Below are 22,803 nucleotides of genomic sequence, written 5' to 3'. Positions count from 1 at the left end.
TTATGAGTTTATGATCCTTCTTTAAGTATGTAGAAGAATTATGATGCTTCTAGCTTCCAATCAAACTTCAATGTGGCCTTATAAGAATCTTTTCTGCAATTGGCGTCAACATGTATTGTCTTATACATTCCCTAATGACTGGTTCTCGCTCACTGTTTGTTCACCTATAATTTGCAAGATGAGTGCAGGTTTAATGCCTCATATAACTGTTATTATAAAGGGCACAGTTCTTGTGAGCTAGGAGTCTCTAAAAAGTTTTTATCTAAACCTTTTACTTGAAAGAAGGGGTTGAGAGGGAATCTAAGGTCTGCATGTAGTTGTAGAGAAAGAATCAGAGAAATGTACATTGAAGTTGCAGAACTAGTCTTATGGCTAGAGTTGAGCATATTTTTGTTTCGTGACAAAAAGACCTACATGGGTGGTTTTTCTAGTGAGGAAGCCTCTCAAAATTTGCAGGCTAAATTGATTTACCTTTGTAATGCAAGGGTAAAACTGAAATAGCCAACAAGAACTATAAACTATGTTGATGTTGCAAAATAATCCATTTTTTCAGCAAATATATTAAAAGACCGTGTTAAAGTTAGATTTCACTATTTTGTCACTTTTTTAAGTTTAATTATTATTCATAAAAGGTTTAATCCTTTTCGACATCCCTATTTGTGCAGGAATGTCTCATATAGGTCCTCGTTTTCTAAAGTGTGTCAAAATGGTCCTTAATTTTGAAAATTTAAATCAATTGAGACCTTCCCGTTAAGTTGGCTGGACGGCGTTAAAGAAATTGATGTGTGGGTTGCTGAGACGACCAAATGGTACTGACGTGGCACAGTACTGTTGTTGACTTGGCTTATTGGTGAGTTTTTACATTTAAAAAAGTAAAATTTTTAAATCAAAACGCAACGTTTTGATTCTGAACAGAATAATTGAAGGTTTTAAATGAAGGGAATCCCTAAATTGAAGAAATCCCCAAATTGGTTGACGAGAGCGACGAGCGAGGTTCGTGTTGGAGGTTGTTCAGCTTGTTGCAAGAGGGGAATTTTGGTTCGACACAGTTGGGTGGGTTTAAGAACGTAGTTGTTCGGAGACGATGTCGAAGGAGCATTCTTGTTGTTCGTCGACATGCAATGTGTGGTGGAAGGAGAACTGTAATGTGTGTTCACCGATTTGCCACTGTGGACTCAGATGTGCGGTGAGAACTGCTAAAACTTTGATGAATCGTGGCAAGCAATTTTGGGGATGCTCGAAGTATAAGGTATGATTTATTTGACGTTTGTATTATGTGGAAGTGTTTTTGAGAAGAGATTGTTGTTTATACAGAGTGGTGCTGAAGAGGGTGGTTGCAACTACTTCAAATGGTTCAATGATGTTGTGGAAGAGGAAAGGGGCAAATGCTTGAAGTGTGAAGGAAACAAAGAAAGTTCGGTGCACAGTGAAGAAATGGATAGTAATAGGAAAATTTTAGTTAAGTTTGAGAAATCTTTGTTGGTTGTTGAAAAGTGGATAAAGGTGTTGATATTTTTGGTTTTTCTTTTATGTGTAATAAACACAATTTGCGTATCAATGTTGATGAGAATGGGCTGATGGGTTGTAACCGTGTTGTACCTTTCTTCCATTTCAATGAAAGTCAGACTTGTTATTAGTGAAAAATTATATTTTTGTTATGGAATGTGATGAGTAAATAATGTTATTATGTTGAAGTTGTTATGTTTTTATGAGTCTATATATTGCTATCATACACCTGCGTCATGCACATCTGAGGTGTTTTTATGAGTCTAAAAAAATCTGCATTGCTCAGGGTCACTTTTTAAAGATTTTTGCATCACCCAATAATAAGGCATATATCTGGACAAAAGTGTACAACAAATATAAAACATCAAAATATAGAGTCGTTTCATTGATATGCAGAGGTGAAGAAACAGACTGATTTCATTGATAAGCAGAGGTGAAGAAACCAATATAAAACATCAAAATACAGATTGATAAAAGCAGAATGACATTGTCTGATGATTACCAAACTGCTGTGTAATACAAAAAGATCACCAAGCTACTGTGTAATACAAAAAGATCATCAAGCTGTTGTCTAATACAAACAGATTACCAAACTGCTGTCTAATACAAAAAGATCACCAAGCTGTTGTCTAATAGAAAAAGATGACCAAACTGCTGTCTAATAGAAAAAGATTACAAAACTGTTGTTCAAATGACAGACATTACAAAAAGATATAAAAAAGACATTGAATTTGTTCATTTATCCCCTTAAACTGCAGCTTCTTCCTCATTTGATGATGACATGATTGGTTGAGTTGATGGGTTACTTTGTTGTGTTTGTTGAGAGTTCAAATCAATTGTTTGTTTTGCTTTGGTGCAAGAAGTCCTGTTGTGGCCGAGTTCCTTACAAATGCCACATCTTTTCTTTAAACCACCCTTCCTCATTCTTTTGTCATCCTTCACCAACTCCCATTGCTCCAACCTTCGCTTCTTCTTTGGTCTCCTAGGCAATGTTCTTTTTGGTGGAGGGAGGACATCATCATAAGTGGTAATCTCCCACAGATTGTTACCATTTATTGGATAGACGATTGAAGAGTATGTTTCTTCATATGTTGACTTCCTAAAGCAACATGGAATGAATTCCTCTGCATCAAGATTTAGGAATTTCATAGCAGCTAAGGAGTGGCAACATGGTATGCCAGTGATTTCCCACTTCCTGCATGTACACAAATTTTCATCTAAATTGACTACAAATTTGTTACCAGCTTGGGACACATGGCGAACTTCAAAAATCTTGTTGGCTGACCAGCTGTAAAATCAAAACAAGAAACACATTATAATCATAAACCACTTATTTTAAAAGAAATCATAAGTGAACAAACCTCATTCTTACCACGGTATCCAATATTTAGTTAACTGAGACTCTTTCTTTAGTCTAGTCTTGATTTTTGGACAAATGTTCCCAGAAAGTGATTGACTTTTTGTCCTGTTAGTTGCCCATCTCTTCATCAAGTAAAGGCGGATTTCCTCCAACATGGTTACGATTGGCTTAGACCTTGTATGCACCATTACACTATTGAAAGCCTCAGACATGTTGTTAACCAAAGTATCACACTGAGGCTTGCTGCTAAATCTTGATCTTGACCAGTACCTAAAACATATATATGTTCATCAATGTTACTGTGAAAAGTTGGGACATTTTTAACAATAGAAATTTAAATAGAAACCTGGGAGGGATTTTTAACAAGTATTTGAAAGCGTCATCGTTAAGTTGTTTAATATTTCTCATTTCTGCTTCCCATGCTTGTGGATGGGTTGCTGTAACTGCCTTCCACATCAAACGCTTTAGTTGTTTTCCAGGGAATTTCTTTCTAAAATTAGCGTATAAGTGCCTAAAACCAGAAACGTTGATCAACTTCAGGCACCACTTCTTGTACAGCTTGTAGTAGTCCCTGTTCAATGAAATTATGACAGTGTTGTTAGAGATATGATTTCAGTATGAAAGTTAATTAACATAATCAGGGAATAGCTCATATGCATTACCTTTTGCTGGTCCGACATGAACGTAAATGATGAACTTACTTCCTCCCCACCGAGATCTTCAACCAGAAGTTCAAGGAACCATCTCCAAGTATCCTTGTTCTCTACTTCCACCATAGCATACGCAAGAGGTAGCATTTGATCATTTGCGTCTCTACCAACAGCAGTTAACATTTCACCACCATATTTCCCTTTCAGAAAAGCACCATCCAACCCAATAATTGGCCTGCATGACACAAAACTATCCTTGCAGGCCTTTAGACATGTATAAAACCTCATAAAAACGGCTCCATCCACATTCTCTTCAACTTTGACTTTTACTGTGGATCCTGGATTATGAGCTAAAACCTCGTTCGCATAATCATAAATCCTTCTATATTGGTCTTTGAAAGACCCATCAACATGGTCTGAAGCAATGGCCTTTGCCCTATAAGCCATACATCTAGATACACCTACATTCCATTTTCTATTTATCTTCTCACGAATTTCCTTTCCCTTTACTTGGGGATTTTCTCTAACAGTTTTTTCCAACCTCTTACTAAGCCATTTTGCATTAAGTAATCTTACTTTGTGCTCTCTACTACATCTGTGGTTGTCAACAATAGTCCTTAATTGCCACGTATGAATGGCTTCCATATAAGCACAATATGCCATCCAGGGGCACTCTCCTTTAGCACCCATACATTTTAGCCTCATTCTCTTCTTATCATTTTTAATATATTTAATATTTCTGTCATTTTCTATTGCATATGTTTTGATGGCATCCACAAAGTCTTCCTTCTCAGCAAAATAAGTTCCCACATCCCATTTATAATCTACCATTGTCTTAGGCATGCTGAAGGTTACAAAGTTCCCATAACCCTCCTCTTCATCATCTTGTGCTTCACTTTCTGCTCCATTGTCTAATTCATCAGATTTCCATTCATCATCGGACAAACCTCTATGATGATCACTATTCATTCCATCATCCACATCACTATCATTAGATTGCACATCAACTTGGACATTACCAAACCAATCTGTCACTCTATCTCCTACCTCCTCTTCTAAATCACACTCAACATTAACATCAACCAGACCTTCCATACAGTCATAATCCACTTCATCATTGCCATCATCATGACCACTACTGGTCCAGCTACGAACATCACAAGCATCCTCTTCAACCTCACCCACACCAACGTGTGTTTCAATTTCTCCTTCAACAACATCATCATCCTGAAGTCTTTCTTCTGAAACAACAACACTTTCATTGACAGCCACCTCAAATTGTCTTTCAGTATCCTGTTCACATTCACCCCCACCAACCTCTGTTTGAATTTGATCTTCAACAACATCATCAGCCTCAAGTCTTTCTTCTGAAACAACAACAGTTTCAGTGATTCCATCACACTGACCTCTCTCACCTTCATTGACAGCCACCTCAAATTGTCTTTCACTATCCTGTTCACATTCACCCCCATCAACCTCTGTTTGAATTTGACCTTCAACAACATCATCAGCCTCAAGTCTTTCTTCTGAAACAACAACAGTTTCAGTGATTCCATCACACTGACCTCTCTCACCTTCATTGACAACCACCTTAAATTGTCTTTCACTATCCTATTCACATTCACCCCCACCAACCTCTATTTGAAATTCTCCTTCAACAACATCATCAGCCTCAACTCTTTCTTCTAAAACAACAACACTTTCAGTCATACCCCCACCTTGCTCTTCATATTGACCCTCAACCATACCCCTACCTTGCTCTTCACCTTCACCCTTAACCATACCTATAGGTTCAACTTCTACTTCATCTGTATTTTGAGGAATATATTCTAACATATGTATCACCTCAGGTTCAGAGACATTGTGAACAACAAATAGATGAACCTCACCATTAAGCTTGGCTAAGGTAATCATGTGCATGGCTCCTATGTCATCCAACAAAGGTTCCAACCTATTTTCCAAAACAGAACCACCACCTACGCAGTACAACAACTCCTTAAACTCATCATAACCTAGACTTTTTACTACACTGACTACAAGGAAATAGCTCCACATGTCTGGGTCAAAGGAAAAACTTGTACTCTCCCCCTCATACTTAAGTTTTCCTTCATTTATGAACTTTCCACCATGGTGGAGCACAACTTCAAAATTTTCTTCCATTACGTACAACACAACAATTATATTTTAACCTATAAAGTAAGAAAACACTTTAACAATGGGGGACCACATTGCAACCGACCACAACAAAAAGCATTAACAATATATACAAACCACAACCCACTGAAAAAGACAATCAAACAACACTTTAATAATGGGGGACCACATTGCAATCGAAAATGAAACACTACGCAGTACAACATGCAACAATGTAGGACAACCATAAAGGACAAAATCATCAAAAAATTCAATCAAAAGCACATTTACTAACCTGAACACGTGGTTCACTTCGAACACTTTCGCCACTGCCTTCCACGTGCTTCACCGCCAACACCTTCCTGCTACTACCGAAATAGCACTGATAGATCACTCGCAAATCTAGAAATGATACCTATTTAGTCACCAACTATACCAAATAACACCGATATACCCTATTGTCCCCCAAATTCGAACCACAAAAGCCAACCCTCGACAAAACCCTATTCTCCCAATTATCCCAAATTCCCCAACATTGAAATTAAATAAAACTAATGTAACTATCAATTATTCTGTTCAGAATCAAAACGTTGCGTTTTGATTTAAAAATTTTACTTTTTTAAATATAAAAACTCACCAATAAGCCAGGTCAACAACAGTACTGTGCCACGTCAGTACCATTTGGTCGTCTCAGCAACCCACGCATCAATTTCTTTAACGCCGTCCAGCCAACTTAACGGGAAGGTCTCAATTGATTTAAATTTTTAAAATTAAGGACCATTTTGACACACTTTAGAAAACGAGGACCTATATGAGACATTCCTGCACAAATAAGGATGTCGAAAAGGATTAAACCTTCATAAAATGCAAATAGTCATTTTTTTTGGAAATTATCTTCACTCTAATATGATTTTTAATGATTTCTTTAATAATAGATATGTATAAAAACATTAATAGTATTTTCTTTTGTTGAAATTTTTTTATAATATGTAAATTGGTAAGTTTCATACTTGGAAAATTCAAGTTAACATTTTAACCACAAAAATTTCTACTAAATAGTTAAATGCTCTTAAAGAAAAAAAAAAGTGATTTTAAGCCTAACTCAATTCCACAAAACCGGCTTGTAAGGTGAGGTTTGCACTCCATTTATATAGTATAATTTGGTTTTATCTTTAATCGATGTAGGACTTCCAACACACACCTTCACGTCGAGTATAAACATCTCACGAGCGTGAGAGTAGAATCAATGGGTGTTCTGATGATGGTTCGACAGTGGTTCAACAACGGATGGAACAGAATGTCCACATAGATCTCCAACACACTCCCTTCATGATCCTTAATTTATTTAGAAATCCAATTAAATCCTTAATAAAATCTCATTTTAAATAATAGATTTTTATTTATAAGCTATATTAGGAAAAATTATTTAAAATATCCAAATGTAGTTCCATCACTATTAAACATTTTCAAAGCCGCTTCAATTAAAAAAACTCATCAAACCAACTATGAACTTTATCTGTGTCAAAAAAAAATTAATTAGAAATAAAAAAGTAATTTTAAGAATTGAGAGGAAAAGAGAAATGTTAATTTAAAGGTAAACAAGAAAAGAATAAAAGCTAATGTGCGAAATTTGAAAACAATTAATATTTCTTATTTAGTATACTTAGCATAGGTCTGATGCTACAATTAATGTAATTTAATTTTTTATTTATTTCTTCTCCTCAGGTTATAATTAATGTCATGTTTTCATTAATATTTTTGTTTTTATTTATTGATCTTTTTAAGCGTCAGTTTAACAGACATTTTCATTAATATTTTTATTTTGTTTTCTTTACTTAGTGTAAGTTATATCAATGCTTATATTAATAAAAAAAAATTCTGTGGGGTTGGTTTGGTCCACATAGTATTTAATATTTTTATTTTTATTTTTATTTTTATTTATTGGTTAACTTGTGTTTGTTTAGAGTGGGTTTGACTCACTCTATTTTTTTTATTTTATTTTTGTGTCGTATTAAATTTGATTTGATCGATTTTAATAATATAATTTTCTAGACCGATGCTACTTAATAACAATTTATAATCAATACTTTTGTAGTGAAGTGTGGTCTAATCATGTTTATTTCCATCTTCACTTACAACAATGTTTTGAAGAGACAAATAATATTTGGTAGTTTTCATAATGCATATGGACAAAACTATTAATTAAATTATATATGTATATATCATGGATGTTGTACTAGCTATTGAACATTCTTAGCTGGTTGCATGTAACCGTGTTAGGTTGGAAAGTGATTTCACACTATTATGTAAAGTTTTTTCTTTATATAAATAATTCTTTGGTGACTTAAAAGGAGGATGGAAAAAGTGTATGGACATTTGTGAATGAATTGAATTTAAGTATTCTCATCTTTTCAAAAATGACAATCATTGTACAAATAAGTTGGTTTCACTTGGATTAAAAAAATAAGATTGTCGTATAAATGGTACGATATTTTATCATATAAGATAGTTCTTAATTTATTTCATAATATGTATCAACTTCCTATGTTTAAGATTGTTTAGTTTTTTATAGAAAGTATTCCTTTGTTTTTATGTATGAATTGTGTTTGGTTTTTCATGTTTTTTTATTTGTATTTGTATTTTTTTGAATAATTTTCATAACAAATGAATTATGTATTACGATCCGCTTAGCTAATATGGTGACAAATGAATTATGTATTATAAGATGTCAGCTTAGCTGAAATAGTATATCTAACACGGGTTTATAAAAAAAATATTACATAAAAACATATTTACATAATTATTATTTATTAGAGTGATAAAAAAGAAATAATTTTGTTTCAAACTCAAATTTGTATAGATAACATTGATTTATTAAGGTCGATAAGACACCTAAGACATTATTTTATGAAGTTTCGTCTTTCTTTTAAGTGACCCTTAAGGAAATTAAGAGATAAAGGTGATTCTTCATACAATGACTTTTGAATGTATAAAAACAAGTTCTCCCATTAAAGACTTAGTAGTGTCGATGCAATATCAAATTTATTAAGACAACATAATTAAGACAATTATTACATTTGAAATATTTTCCATTTTAAAATTTTATTAAAAGAAGTCTCAAAAAATTAAAATTAAAATATTATATAAATTATCTTTGATCTCAACTTCTAAACAATAAAATTCTAACATTATAAAAAAATTCTTAAATATCAACTAATTTTAGAGACAAAAAATAATTAGTCATGGTAGTGATTAATTTAGATATTAAGTTATAAAATAAAAATTATTGATCTTTAAAATAATTACTGTTATGAATAAAAAATTATAATGAGTGACCAAACGTTACCAATATTTTAGCTATCAAAGTAATTAATGTTTAAATTGCTTAATAATTATAAACTTTTATAAGTCATTAATATATATTAATGACAAATTAATTAGAAATTAATTTTTTTATAGCTAAAGTCTTAGTAATTAATTAGAGCCGTCAAAATGGGTTGAAACCCGTGAGTCAACTCGGCTCACCACGGGTTTGAGCCGGGTTGGATTGAAAAAAAATGTCAAATTTTTTATGCGAGTCAATTTTGACCCGGCTTACTAAGAACCTGGCTCACATGGGTTGAACCTGTGGTGGGTCGGGTTGGCTCACCAACCCACCTATTTTTTTTTAATTAAATTAATTATTTAAATTCTATTTTTTTTATTAAAATTAAATTAATTATTCAAAATGTATAACTTTTACTTAGTGATATGTCTTTAATTATTAGTAATATGTCTTTAATTATTAGTAATATGTCTTTAATTATTTATTACTTTGTGTTTCAATATTATTAGTTAACACTACTTTTTATTGTATTGTAGATAGAGATAAAGAAGAAGATGCTTCAAGATAGCATAATCCTATGGATTTATTCATTCAAGACTCCAATTTAATAGATAGATAATATTATAGATTGGATAATTCAGGAATATATCATTTGTTTTATCTTGTTTTTAGACCTATCTACAAGCATGACAGTTTTATCTTGTGCTATATATTTTTGTTAACGGCTATATGTAATTATGTATGTCTCATTAAACTAAATTGGCAAAATTTTATGCTTGATAACTTAAAATATATATAACAATATATTTCTTTTGTTTCATTTTCTTTTATATTAATTGATCATATTATTATTGTTTCAATTTGATCGATCAAAGTAACATGTTATAAGAATCTCGGAAGAAGAGAGTGAAAAAGAAGTTAATTAAGTGAGCCAATGAGCCAACCCGTTTAACCCACCAACCCGTGGTGGGTCGGGTCGGGTTCGAATTTTTTCGGCTCGCTAATAAATGAGCCGGGTTGGGTTGGCTCACTAAGTGACCAACCCGTGGTGGGTCGGGTTGGGTCGGGCCGGGTTACCCGTTACCCGTGGTGGGTCGGGTTGGATGTTTAAAATAATTACTGTTATGAATAAAAAATTATAATGAGTGACCAAACGTTACCAATATTTTAGCTATCAAAGTAATTAATGTTTAAATTGCTTAATAATTATAAACTTTTATAAGTCATTAATATATATTAATGACAAATTAATTAGAAATTAATTTTTTTATAGCTAAAGTCTTAGTAATTAATGTTATTGACTAATTTAAAGTATAATTAGTCATTCATTATAATTGGATTAAATATGTTTTTGGTCCCTTAACTTTTACTGAAATTTGGAATTAGTTCCACTTCAAAACTTTGGCCTAATTTAGTCCTCAAACTTTAGAAATGTGTGAATTTAGTCCTTTTAACCAAATTTTGTTAACTTTCTTTGATATTTCAAGTGTGTTTCATCTGAGTTGTTTATACCGTTTGACACATTTTTGCTTTAATGTTAACTAAGAAATGCGTTTGAAACATCAAATAAAGTTAACAAAATTTTGTTAAAAGGATTAAATTCACATATTTCTAAAGTTTGGGGACTAAATTAGTCCAAAGTTTTGAAGAGAGACTAATTCCAATTTTCAGTGAAAGTTAAGGGATCGAAAACATATTTAACCCATTATAATTTTGTATTCATAATTGCCTATTTTAAAGACTAATAATTTTTAGTTTATAAATTAGTATTTAAATTAGTTACTAAAATGAATAATTATTTTTTATTTTTAAAATTGATAACTATTTATAAAATTTATTTAGTGTGAACCTGTTTTTTGCATATCAAAATAAATTCAGATTATCTGTATTTTTTTTTTTGACAAGCTATCCACTTTAAATATAGAAAACTTTCCCCGGATAAAAAGGGCGAAATAAATTAACTATTTAATGCTTGTAGGCAGTTTTAATTAAAACAGATTAATAATAATTGAGCATTCATTATTAACTATGCATTAATAAATGTAATAAAAAAATTAACTTTAATAAAATATTTATAAAAATTATTGTTTTTTTATGTTACATTAATTAAAGATTAAAAATATAAAAAACAAAAGTAATTCGTAAACTTTAAAAATGAATTTAAATTAAATTTTTAAAACACAACATTTTGAAAGAGGAATGGAAAGAAAATATTCAAAACTCTTTAACAAAAAAAAAAAGAAAAAGAGAATTTTCAATGTTTTCTTTAGATAAAGAGGATTTAATGTTTTCCATATTTCACTTATTGACTGCATGTTTTCTAGAAAAGGAAAAAAAAATAAAAAACTGAAGATTTTCAGAAAAATGTTCACAAAACACCAAAGCCTGAAAAGGTGAGTGAAAGAGGGAGAAACACGAGGATGTCATCTGGATATTTTGTCGCTAGTTCCCTCTGCCAGCGTTCTTCCTATGCGTTTCTTAAATTAACAGCTTCCACTCCATTAATGTAAGATCAACGTAAGAATCAGAATTCTATAATAACCCAAACACTGCGTTTGCAAGACAAACCTCTCTAGTTATGCTTATAAATCAGACTATATATATAGCCTCACCCTTCACTATTCACTTCAACTTTTCAAAATATACACAATTCAGATACAGACTCAAACGACTTCCTTCACAGACTAAGTGAGGAAATTCCCATGGGTACCCTCTTCATTTCTTCATCTTCTTTTAGATATAGATCTCACTTACTGTTATAATGGGATCTCTTTTCTCCCTTTTTTTCCCCCTTTCATTGTTGGTTTTTTTCTAAAAAAATGGTTTTTTTATATGTGCGTGAATGTGTTATTTCAGATCACTCATGCATGCTTTATTTTTGTTCATCTGACCCCTTTTCGTGTCTTAATTCTTTGTTTTTTATATTAACATATTTGCTCTAACCGATTTGGTATTTAGGGTTTTTGTTGGTCAAAAATTATTTTTTGGAGCAAAATATTTTCTTATGTGGCTTAGAGTGCGGGTACTCTAATTCTTATAGATCAAAATTGTATTTTGAAAGAAATTAGCATCAAGTTTTCCTATTAATTTTTGTTTTTAATTAATGTTTTTATTTTACTCATCTAATTCGTTTTTTCTTTTTCGTTTTTATCATTATTACCTTTTTTATATAAATGATATTATTTTTTATGTTTAATTATTAAAATCAAGGAAAAATGAGTCATAAATTAAGTGTTGGCACAATTTGAACCGATCTATTTCACTTGAATGAATTTGGAGGAGAAAGATTTAATAGATTTGAGAGGACTTAAAAAAAATTGTTGTTTATTTGAATGGATTTGGAGTTAAGTGAAAGTAGATTTTGAAGCAAATTTTTTAAATCTGTCACATCAATCAAATCATACACTAATTATCACAAACTTTACTTTCAAATTCATTCTCACTTACCTCCAAATCCACTCAAATAAATAACAAAAAAATTATCTTCAAATCCTTTCAAATTCATTCAATCATTTTATTCAAATCCATTATGTGAACAAAGTCTTAGTAAAAATCTTCGACTGCCGGAGAGAGAAAAAAACTTTAAACTCTTAAGTTAGGTGTAAAACTTAGAAGTCCAATCAAACAAAATGCTATACCCTCTTTTATTGTTAACTTACATGCATGATTATGAATTTTAATGGTAAATATTTAATGTATACATAACCTTTTCAATTATCTGCAATGCAATTATTATTATTATTATTATTATTATTATTATTATTATTATTATTATTATTATGTTTGAGTAATAATTTCCGCTTGCATGTTCTTTTAAGTAATAGTTATGCCTTCTTCTATCTATGGTGTTTACATAACTATGCCGATTGATTCTCTCATACTAGAAATGATTTTTGTAGTCCATTATTTATAGTATCCTTATATTTTTACACTACATTTCTGAGATTATAATTGGTGAATCTAGATTAGGAAGATTCAAATTATAATCTTTCAAACGATTATCCTAGTTTATAGCTTTTCATTCATGTATAAACATATTTGCAACATTCATCATAATGTGTTACATATATCATAGTACGTATTCAGATACAATTCATCACGTGGGCAAGGATAGAAATCACTTGTCCCTGTTCTCTTGTCATTACAGGAGGACAACGATAAGCTAACACAGGAGAAACAACTACAGCCATTGTTTTTTTTTTGTTTAAATCATATAAAAATCCTCTGATAGATTTTGTAGTTCGATGCCATACATTGATAAAAATTAAACATTGACTTCCTTTTTCAGCAATTAAATACCAGATTTATCCAAAATTATTCATATTTTGACAGGAACTAAACTTATTAATTATTTCCTTTCATATATTATTCTGAATTATGAATTAACATGCCTTTTGATTTCTTATAGAATAAATTATTTATAGAATAAATTTTAAAATAATGATGACACATTTTTATATTTATTAGATAAAGAGTAAAAGAATAAAATATTATAAAAAGTGTAAATTTTTGTATTTTTTAAAAAAGAAAAAAGAAAATAAAAGATAATAAAATATAATACAAGAAGAATGTAAAAAATTTAGGTACGTAAAAAAAAATTTAAAATTATATCATTTCATTGACACTGCTGCCTACATTACCACTAATGGCAAAATAATTCAGTGTTTTGAAATACTATTTTCTTATGGCCCTCACGCAGGCTTAGTGACTCAGTAGGAGACACATTAGCCAGTCTTCATCCGTTGAATTTTCAGCCTTCAGAAGTGAAATTAACAACGATGAACCCTCATGGTGAGCTCATTCCTCTCCCGAACATTTATTTGTGAACACTCTTTAACTATTTGGTCCATTTGTTGAAGGTGGCTCAGGTGGAGAAGCTAATGCAAACAACCAAAATTATTTGAGGCCTCGGTTTTCTAGTGAAACACAAGACAGGCTGCGTCCCTTATTTCCCCTCTTTGCTACTGAGGAAGACTTTGATCAGCCAGAAGTGAATTTCCCTCAACAAGGTGGCAACAACATTGGTGCCACAACTGATGTTCCACTTGAGGAAACCCCTAATGTTGTAGCACCGGAATCAAACATTTACTCATCAAGCTCCTTTGCTGGAACTTCTCCAAATCCTGAGGAAAATGTAGACTTGTATCTGAACTTTGGCATGAGCGGTCAGGGTGAAACAATTACTCCTGCTATGGTTCCAAGTTCGAACGTTGCACTTAGCGCGCATGGAAGCGACTCAAGCAGCGTCAACATATCGAGAAAAAGAAGCCTCCCTGAAAACGCTTCTCCAAATATAGAAGAACCCAAAAGATTTGATACTCGGTCTCAGGTGAGAGCTACCCGCAACGAAATTCCACACATTGCAGAAACAACGGTTCCACCAACCAACATGAGAGCTGACTGGATGGATAATACTGACCATAGAATAGGTTCTCATGCTCAACCTTTTATTTCAACACATTCCCTTCACTCTTCTTTCCAACCCTCACTTTCCGTTGAGCCTCTATCTTTTCACAGTACTTCATTCATGTCTGGTCCTGCCTTCACTGTAAACACCATGACCAATGCTCCTCACTCAATATCCTCTGGCTTTCCTCACGCTGGACTCCATATTATGGCTCCATTTTATCAACATGGGAACAACATGTTTGGTCCTGTCGTAACATCAATGGGTAATTTTCCCACTTATCGACCAAACAGGTTTTACGTTGATACTCATCCAGATACTTCTAGAAGGGCTCTTTCTTTTGTTCTCCCCCATACGTTGGAACCCCCGTTGGAACCACTGCATCTACTACCTGGAATTGTGGGAAATGGTAATACTTACCACCCTCTGAGTGGTCATGCTAGCTCTTCATCTTGGGTTCCTCCACAGGGCTCACGAGGAATGAATCATTTTGCTGCAGTAAGTAGTCCTGGCCCTCTGAACCACCTGAGTCTTGTGCAAACATCATCATCTGCAATTCCACCCAATTTCATTCATGAACCCGCTTTTCCGCTTCCACAATTTCCTTCTGAGGAAACCAGAAGAAGGCTTCCAAATGGGGTATGCCAAGACTCAATGTTTTTATCTCCTTATAATTACAAAAATCTGGTATTTTTCTTGCTAGCATAATGGTAGTATTGCATATATGATAGTTGTGTGTGTATGGATATTACATCCATACATCAGAAACATGCATTGGACATACACTGCTTAATTCTTTTTCTCACCCTTCTTATCACATAATAACTTATACTATGTCTATGGCTCTTTATTTTCACTCTTTAATGTGTTACATTGTATGAAATGTCAATGCATGTTCATTCCTGTTATTATTGTTAAAACTCATTCCGGATGGTGTGATAGGATTTAGTCATAAATCCTGAGTGGAAAATTGTTGTTGTCGTGCCGTGTATTTAGAAAGTAATCCTAATCTTCCTATATATATATAGCATACGTTTTAGTAAGCTCCCCACATAAGAAAAAAGAAATTATTAAAACATTATTTTCCTTTTTATATAATTAAAGTGAACCAAACTTTGATTAGTTAGAGTTTTGAGAGATTATTTTCAAGTTGTATATTATTATTACATATTATTTTTTAAGAAATATTATTTGCAATGTTTTAAAGAACAATGAAGGTTGTGATTACTATAATATTATAAATATGAATAGTTAATTTAGTTAGTAGATTTTAAGAAAAAGAAAACATTGAACTTAATTGTAAAATGTTCTATTGTACTATATTATATATAAGTTAAATATCTAAGTATTCTATTATAATTATATAGTCTTTTTAGCTGATAAAAAAGAATTACAGATTATTTACTACCATTTTAATTTATTTGGCACTAAGTTTATCTTTGACTTAGTAAATTTTTTAATATATCTTGTTTCATACAGGTTCAATCTATCCTTAATTCTTTAGGCGATGGTCACGCTCTGAGGTTTGAGGTAGAATTTTGCACAATTGTATTTTTCTTACTCTCAAATCCTATGTAGGATGGCACATATTATATATTAGTATTCTGATGAGGTAATTCTACTTATAAATACCCATCACTTTTAATCAGTGTAATAAAACATGTCTTATGTCTCTATATCTTATAGGAGTTGATGATCCTCGACTACTCACTTGTGTTACGTGCGTTTCAGGTATGAATATATTCATGCATTAATTTTCTCTTCTATTTCATCGTCACCTTTTCTTTTATCTAACTCTACATTTTTCATCATATCTTCCACTTTCTCTCTTTTTTTTTCTTTCATCTTCTGTACAATCTTCCAAAACTTTCGATAAACTTAGAAATTGAATTAAGCCTTGACTTTGGGAACCTTTACATTGCCTCCTCAAATCTATCAAGCAAACATCGTTTCATTGACCATCTCTGAAACTCCTATTCCTTCCAGATTGGTCTTTTTTCATTTATTTTCCGAGAATAATAAATTTTGAAAAGTTCCTACAAGTTATGTTTGGTATTTTTTTTAAGTCTAGTCTGAAATAAAGTATTTGGCTTGATTTATTGCACTAAAAAGTATTAATTGAGGCAGATAGAGCACCCTGAACTATTCGAGACATCGCGATTCACGGGCCTGAGTCTTGAAACGATAACTCAATACATGGAGCGTCAAACTTTCTTGGCTGTTGATGGAGATGATTCAGAACAAAATAAAGAAAGATGTCCCGTTTGTCTGGTCAGTCATATACATTTTCATTCATTCTTCATAACTCCTTTCGTATGGAATTTGTGTTCGTGTTCACATGTTGTATTAATTTTTCTATTACAACGTTTATAGGAAGAATTTTGCAACGGAGAGGATATTGGGAAGCTGCATTCTTGCGTGCACAAGTTTCACTTTGATTGCATCAAAACTTGGCTCAACCACAGGAACCGTTGCCCCGTCTGCAGAAGAACTGGGTTGGAAACGTCTAATGAGCAAAATGTAGGAGGTAAAGCAGCAGATGCAGCTGTGGTTCACGATGAAGGTGACAGTCAATAGTTCCTCACTGTAACTTCTAAAGACTGTGATTTCAACTTTCGTTTTCCTCCATGGAACAAACTTATGGATGCAGAGACCGCGTACTTCATTCTTGTCGACAAATGAACTTAAACTCATGCAAGACTACTTTTTCTTTTCTTTTAAATGGATGTTTTTATGGTACTTGGACTTAGGATGATATTGGCAAAGTCATTCCAAGCTCCAACGGATAATTATTTGGTTGTTGCTTTGCAGTTTGCAATAGTTTGATCTGCACCAAAGGTATCGACTAGTTTTTTTTTCCCTGTGGAAGCGTATAACTTTGATAATAGTCGTAGAAACTGGCTTTGGTTGATTCTGGTAATAACTATGAACTGTTTTCTATTAGATCTTTAGACACGTGCACCTCTTTTTTCTCACAAAAGTTAACACTGTTTTTTCAGTTTATGGTAGTTTAGAGGCGGTGACAAAACAGTTAAAAATGGGGGATAGGAATTGGTTTAGGCATTTGGTAATAATCCCTCTTTTGTGAGATTTTTTTACGTTATATTTTTCGAAAATAATTTTTTATGGGTATTGGAAAAAAAAGATATTTACTTGCCAATAGCTACATGCCAACCCCAGTTTTTAAAGAATTGTGTGAAGAAATGTGATGGGATAGTAAGTTCAAATCCAGTTAATTGGGCTTTACATAGGTACGGGCTACCAAAGCCCAATAATTATAGTGGCTTCCTTGTTTTATTTTGAATCAGCCCACTAAGGCCTTCATCGTGTTGTGTGCTACATAATTAGTACTGCCACGCCAATTTGTGAGATTTATATTTCAATCTATTAAATGCATGAGCTATATATAACACCCTCCTCCACTGCTATTCAGACCCTCAAGATGTCGTATTATTTATGTTAACGAAAAGGACCCAAAGAAATAACAGATAACTACTTGTAATTCCTTTTACATACTTTGGTAATTTAATAGAATAAAAGCAATTGTTGTGTATGAGTATGTGGAGGGGGAAGTGATGGAGTTGGAGATAATCGCTGTTATGGCGCGTGGCACTGTGGGTAGTGTGAGCGAACCATACTTTGGATCCGAAACAGTTCACAATTCCCCATGTCATACGTCACATCCTTCCTTTGTAAAACCTTTGGTTCTTTTCTTTTCCATCGGTTTCTCAAACCAGCCACCTCCATTATCCGCTTTACATTAACAAACACAAACGTAAACATTTGCCTCTGCAACCAACACCCAATCACCAACGATCCAAAAAGAAAAGTGCTAACGCTCCTTTGACCTTTTCGCTCCTACCTTAAACCAAAACAATTCCACATTGTTCTACAAAACAAAAAGGGATAATACCATGTCTTCTTCCTCCTCTTCCACACACCACCAAATCTCGCTTCCCCTTCCTCACACTCTTCTACCTTCTTCCTTCACAACCCCACAGGGTAACCCCCCACGCAATCCCATCCCCATCTCCATGCTTCGCTTCTGCACCTCCAAAACTGCACAACATAATGCACTACGAGATGGGATCTCGCCCTACAACCCTTCTTCTGCTACCCAAGTCTTTTCTTCCTCGCTGCCTCTCAATACTCACAATGAAACCGATGACTACGACTGCGACAGTGAGGTGTTGCTTCCACTTTCTCATATTTCTCCTTGTTCGATATTCTTTATATTATTTTTATTATTATCATTATTGTAGTCTTGCGGTGTGCTGTATGTTCTTATTATATGAACATTCTCAATGTAGGAGTGTGAAGCGTTGGTAGAAGAAGTTCCAATTCCACCCAAGTGCTTTCGTTCTGGGAGTTCATCCAAAAGAAGCAGAGCGGCGGAAGTTCATAACTTGTCTGAAAAGGTTTGAATTTTCTTCTCGTAATTACGTCGAAAAGTGGGGCAGCTGCACTACACCTGCATTGCACCCCCTAAGATAAGAAACCTCTTCACGTATTTTATTAAAGATAGTTTGAAATCAAACTTACAGAAAATTTATAAGTTGTATCCCAAGGTGGCAGGCAACCTGCCTGATCTGATGCCCGGCCAAGGTTTTATGAATATATATTTCATTAATTTAGTCTCCGAAATTGTCAAGGTTACAACAGTTTTGTCCTGACAATTTTGTAAAGAAGTCACTTCCCAAATGTCACAAAGGAAGGACTAATTTGTCATGAATTTGCTACATTCGGGTAAATGCAACTTCACCTCTGATAAAATCATCTGGTTCCGCTACTGTATGGTGGTTGGCTATTTTGTGTGTTTGGGTTTGGGTTTTTATTCATGGCCGAGTAATTTTCATTTCTGGCTTTTGTGTCTGGTGCGGGGTTTGTTGAGAGCAGAGGAGGAGGAGTAGGATCAATGAAAAATTGAAGGCTTTGCAAAATCTAATTCCAAATTCCAACAAGGTACACTGGTTTCTTCTACAATGTTTGATTAGCGTGCTTCACGATTCGTTGTTCTTTGACTGTGGAGGATTGTTGTGTGGCAGACTGACAAGGCTTCGATGCTTGATGAAGCTATTGAATACCTCAAACAGCTTCAGCTCCAAGTACAGGTCTGTTTCTCTTTCCGTGTCTTTCATTATTATTCCAATTCCTTTTCGGGGCGTAATTTATTCTTGAACATTCTTTCTTAGATTGCAATTACATGAAGTTACAAATCATGAGTAATGATATCTTAGTTATTTGTTTTTATAAGAAACGTTGGATACTTCTGTGATCATGTCATGTCACTAGATATGATTGCAAGGTCTAATATCCACACTAATTTAAACCTTTGAATTTTGAGGTATGTCTGCAATAACAACTGGCATAAATTATAAGAACTTTTGGAAAGGACTTTTATGGAATCTTGCTGAAGATACCTTTAATAACATCCTTAAAAGAACATAAGAAATTGTGATGCATTTAGTTACTCGAACACATACCAAAATTGACGCTTCACTATAAATTAACTTGATTATAACTAATATTCAGTTAAAATAAGCTTTTAATCTCTATCATATCCCCAAATTTTTTAAAAAAAATATATGTGTATGTATGTATATTGTGTGTGTGTCCCAATTTGAATTTAGGATACGATACATCATGATCCATTGACAAAATTTATAAAATATTTGATATAAATATAGAATACTTATAAGTAAAGAGACATTGATGTTTTCTCTATTAATTTATGGCTACAATATCAAATTTACAAAAAAGAATAAAACATTTGTGATCATAACAAAACAATTTTAACTTTTGTTTATATCGCAATCAATCTTGAGTAACTATAATTTCACTAATGTTCTTCAATTTTTGTCTCTATTTTTTATGCAATAATACCCGTAATCTTTTTCAGACAAAAGTAGATGGTTTAGATACTATTTGAAAGTATCTTATATCATATCCTAGAAAAAATTAGAAGGAAAAAGATTGGATACCTTTTGGACACGTAAGAAGTATTCCAAAAGTACCAAGAAGTATTGGAAAAAGAATAAAAATATATTGAATATTTTTTAGATATATATTTGGAAGTAACCGAGGAGTATCAGTGTCTGACACTGGTACGATAGGTATACTTTTCCATTTTTGAAGTATCCGAGTTTAATAAATAAAAAACTACAGCAATTTACAAAGTGATGATCATAGTTATGCTTGTTATGTTTTGTTGTGCAACATTGCCATAATATATGCTCTGCAGAGTGATCAGAGTATTGAAGAATCATAAAATATAGTGTATTTAGTACAAGTTGATACTTTTGTGAATAACATTATACTATGTTGCGATGCACACATCATGCATCAGGAAATACTCGAATTATATTCTTGATATGGATCTCCTCTTTTACCAAAACCCACTGTTATGTGCTGACAATTAAATTTTGAGCATGTTAAAGGGAAAGGAGAAATACTGCTCAGCTTGTTTCTAATATGGTTTTATGGTAATAGCAGATGCTGTCAATGAGAAATGGGTTGAGTTTGCATCCTATGTTCTTTCCAGAAGCATTGCAACCCCAGCAATTGTCTCAGATAAGAATGGATTCAAGTGAAGAAAACAGATCTATGCCCTATTCATCCAATATGCCTAACAAACAAATTGTGGCAGATCAGCCATCCATGTCCACCCCATCATATATATTCAACTCAGAAACTTCTTTTAGACTGGAATCTCATATTTCTGACAATATAAGATCATTTCAACACACAGGTTTTTCTGAGGTTAGCTCACTTTTTAGTTACATATGCCCAGTTAAAAGTATAACGGTATTCATTTTTAAATTTTTTCCCTTTTAATTTATAAAACAGATATGCAGAGAAGACATATTGCAGCACCAACATTTAAATGCAAACAATTCAGATACCAACCCATTAGTTTCTTCTCAAGGTCTCATTTTTCTTTCCAGAGAAATTATCGTAGCTCTTTCATTGGGAAATAACAATCTCGTACTGATTGAACTGTTCCCTCCTTAAAATTGAATCAGGCGCATTGGCTACAGCATCAGTTTCCTTTGATATGCAAAAATCTGCAGTTAAAGACAGCAGCTCTTTAGGAAACTGCATCCCTGGAAGTGATCAATCTAGACTGGTGTTGAGAAATAATGAGCCAACATTATTCTAAACCAGCGGTTCAGTGGGTAATTGGAATGTAATGGGCTACAAAAAAATGTTTGCTGTAAATCTCAAATGTCTTTAAATTGTTTTACTGGTATGAGATTTTGTAACTCTGTAGATGGGGAACAAAGCGCCGCAATGATAACTGGTAACAAGACTGAAAAGTCAGATTTTCGTTGAAATTTGAATAGATTCCCAAAATAGAGTCTTAATATCAAGTTACGACTATAAAAGCACCAATGTGTAGGTAATAATTTATTACTTAAATGTAAAATAAGCGTGCTAGAGAAAAGAGTAAAATAAAGGAAGTTATTCATTAGACTAACGATTTTATCAAATGGGAAGGGTTCTAAACTTTCATGAGAAATCCTTCTTGGTTTCTGATTGGAGTTTCTATGCTTATACGCTGCTCGATTTCTTGCTTCTTGTAGATAGCAGACTAAGAAATTTGGAATTTGTAGAAGGATATCTCAAATCAAAATCATTGATGTTAATTGCGAGAAAGTTTCTGAAGGATTCTCAATATCCATCGAAAGTAATTATTAAAGCATCTTCGGTATAGAATCTTAACTTATTACTTAATAAAAAGTAGTTATATCTTATAATATTAAACTATTAGAACAAAATTTAGGACATAAGCTATCCATTCCTAAACTGTATATCTTAACCCAAAAGCTGCATATTAGGATTTTTGTTACCCTTACTTCTTTAAGTTTCAATGTCGCATTCAGAGGTGTATATATGTTGATCAGGTAGTAAAACTTGTATAAGGTAGTAAACATGTTGGTCCACTGCTTCCGTAACATGAAAATGAAAGTAAGAATACCAAACTTCTTAAAAACCATAAGCTACTTGGGATTAAAAAAGAAGTAAATAATGGTAAAGAGAAGCCCCATCTTCTAATGCTACAAATAATAAAGATAAAAAATTACAAATAGCAGAAAAAAATAAAACTTGTTACATAATTAGTTAATACCAATAGTTAACGAATGTATAATATATAAACAACATAAATTATGATATCTCCATCAAGATTATATATATATATATATATATATATATATATATATATATATATATATATATATATATAAATACAGCTATGCAGTAACGAAAAAAATATAATAAGATCATGAATGTTTTAAAGCAATCTTGGTTAGATCAAGATATTAAAGATGGATATAATTTTATTCATTTAGGTTTAACACAAGTTCCAATAAAACTAAATTATAGATTAAGAGCCGGTCATCTTTTAATTATTGAGCTTAAT

At 32.6% G+C, this 22,803-nt stretch overlaps 4 protein-coding genes across 4 annotated transcripts; 2 read left to right on the top strand and 2 right to left on the bottom strand.

Annotated features, from left to right (window-relative positions):
* Positions 1–2,253: 2,253 nt before the first annotated feature.
* On the bottom strand, positions 2,254–3,322 carry LOC148206760 (uncharacterized). The gene is made up of 3 exons (XM_088093197.1): positions 3,213–3,322; positions 2,879–3,136; positions 2,254–2,794 (listed from the first exon to the last, which is right to left on the bottom strand). Exons 1-3 carry the CDS (start codon positions 3,320–3,322, stop codon positions 2,254–2,256), a joined length of 909 nt encoding a protein of 302 aa, XP_087949323.1.
* A 55-nt stretch (positions 3,323–3,377) lies between these two features.
* On the bottom strand, positions 3,378–4,611 carry LOC148206759 (uncharacterized). Its single transcript, XM_088108723.1, has 2 exons — positions 3,529–4,611; positions 3,378–3,437 (listed from the first exon to the last, which is right to left on the bottom strand). The coding sequence occupies exons 1-2, from the start codon at positions 4,609–4,611 to the stop codon at positions 3,378–3,380; spliced, it is 1,143 nt and encodes a 380-aa protein (XP_087964849.1).
* Positions 4,612–13,678: 9,067 nt separating this feature from the next.
* Positions 13,679–17,238, top strand: LOC124822133 (uncharacterized). The gene is made up of 6 exons (XM_047294103.2): positions 13,679–13,765; positions 13,834–15,020; positions 15,861–15,911; positions 16,068–16,112; positions 16,509–16,652; positions 16,755–17,238. The coding sequence occupies exons 1-6, from the start codon at positions 13,753–13,755 to the stop codon at positions 16,956–16,958; spliced, it is 1,644 nt and encodes a 547-aa protein (XP_047150059.2). The 5' UTR covers positions 13,679–13,752; the 3' UTR covers positions 16,959–17,238.
* Positions 17,239–18,075: 837 nt separating this feature from the next.
* Positions 18,076–21,778, top strand: LOC124822131 (transcription factor SPATULA-like). Its single transcript, XM_047294101.2, has 7 exons — positions 18,076–18,568; positions 18,692–18,799; positions 19,278–19,343; positions 19,427–19,492; positions 20,874–21,140; positions 21,228–21,306; positions 21,404–21,778. The coding sequence occupies exons 1-7, from the start codon at positions 18,296–18,298 to the stop codon at positions 21,538–21,540; spliced, it is 996 nt and encodes a 331-aa protein (XP_047150057.1). The 5' UTR covers positions 18,076–18,295; the 3' UTR covers positions 21,541–21,778.
* Positions 21,779–22,803: the final 1,025 nt, after the last annotated feature.

The sequence above is a fragment of the Vigna umbellata genome, chromosome 1, assembly GCF_029865625.1.
Source record: "Vigna umbellata cultivar VRB3 chromosome 1, Vumbellata_1.0, whole genome shotgun sequence".
Lineage (NCBI taxonomy): Eukaryota > Viridiplantae > Streptophyta > Magnoliopsida > Fabales > Fabaceae > Vigna > Vigna umbellata.
Note: the sequence above shows the minus strand (reverse complement) of the source record. Positions and strands in the feature narration are given on the sequence as shown.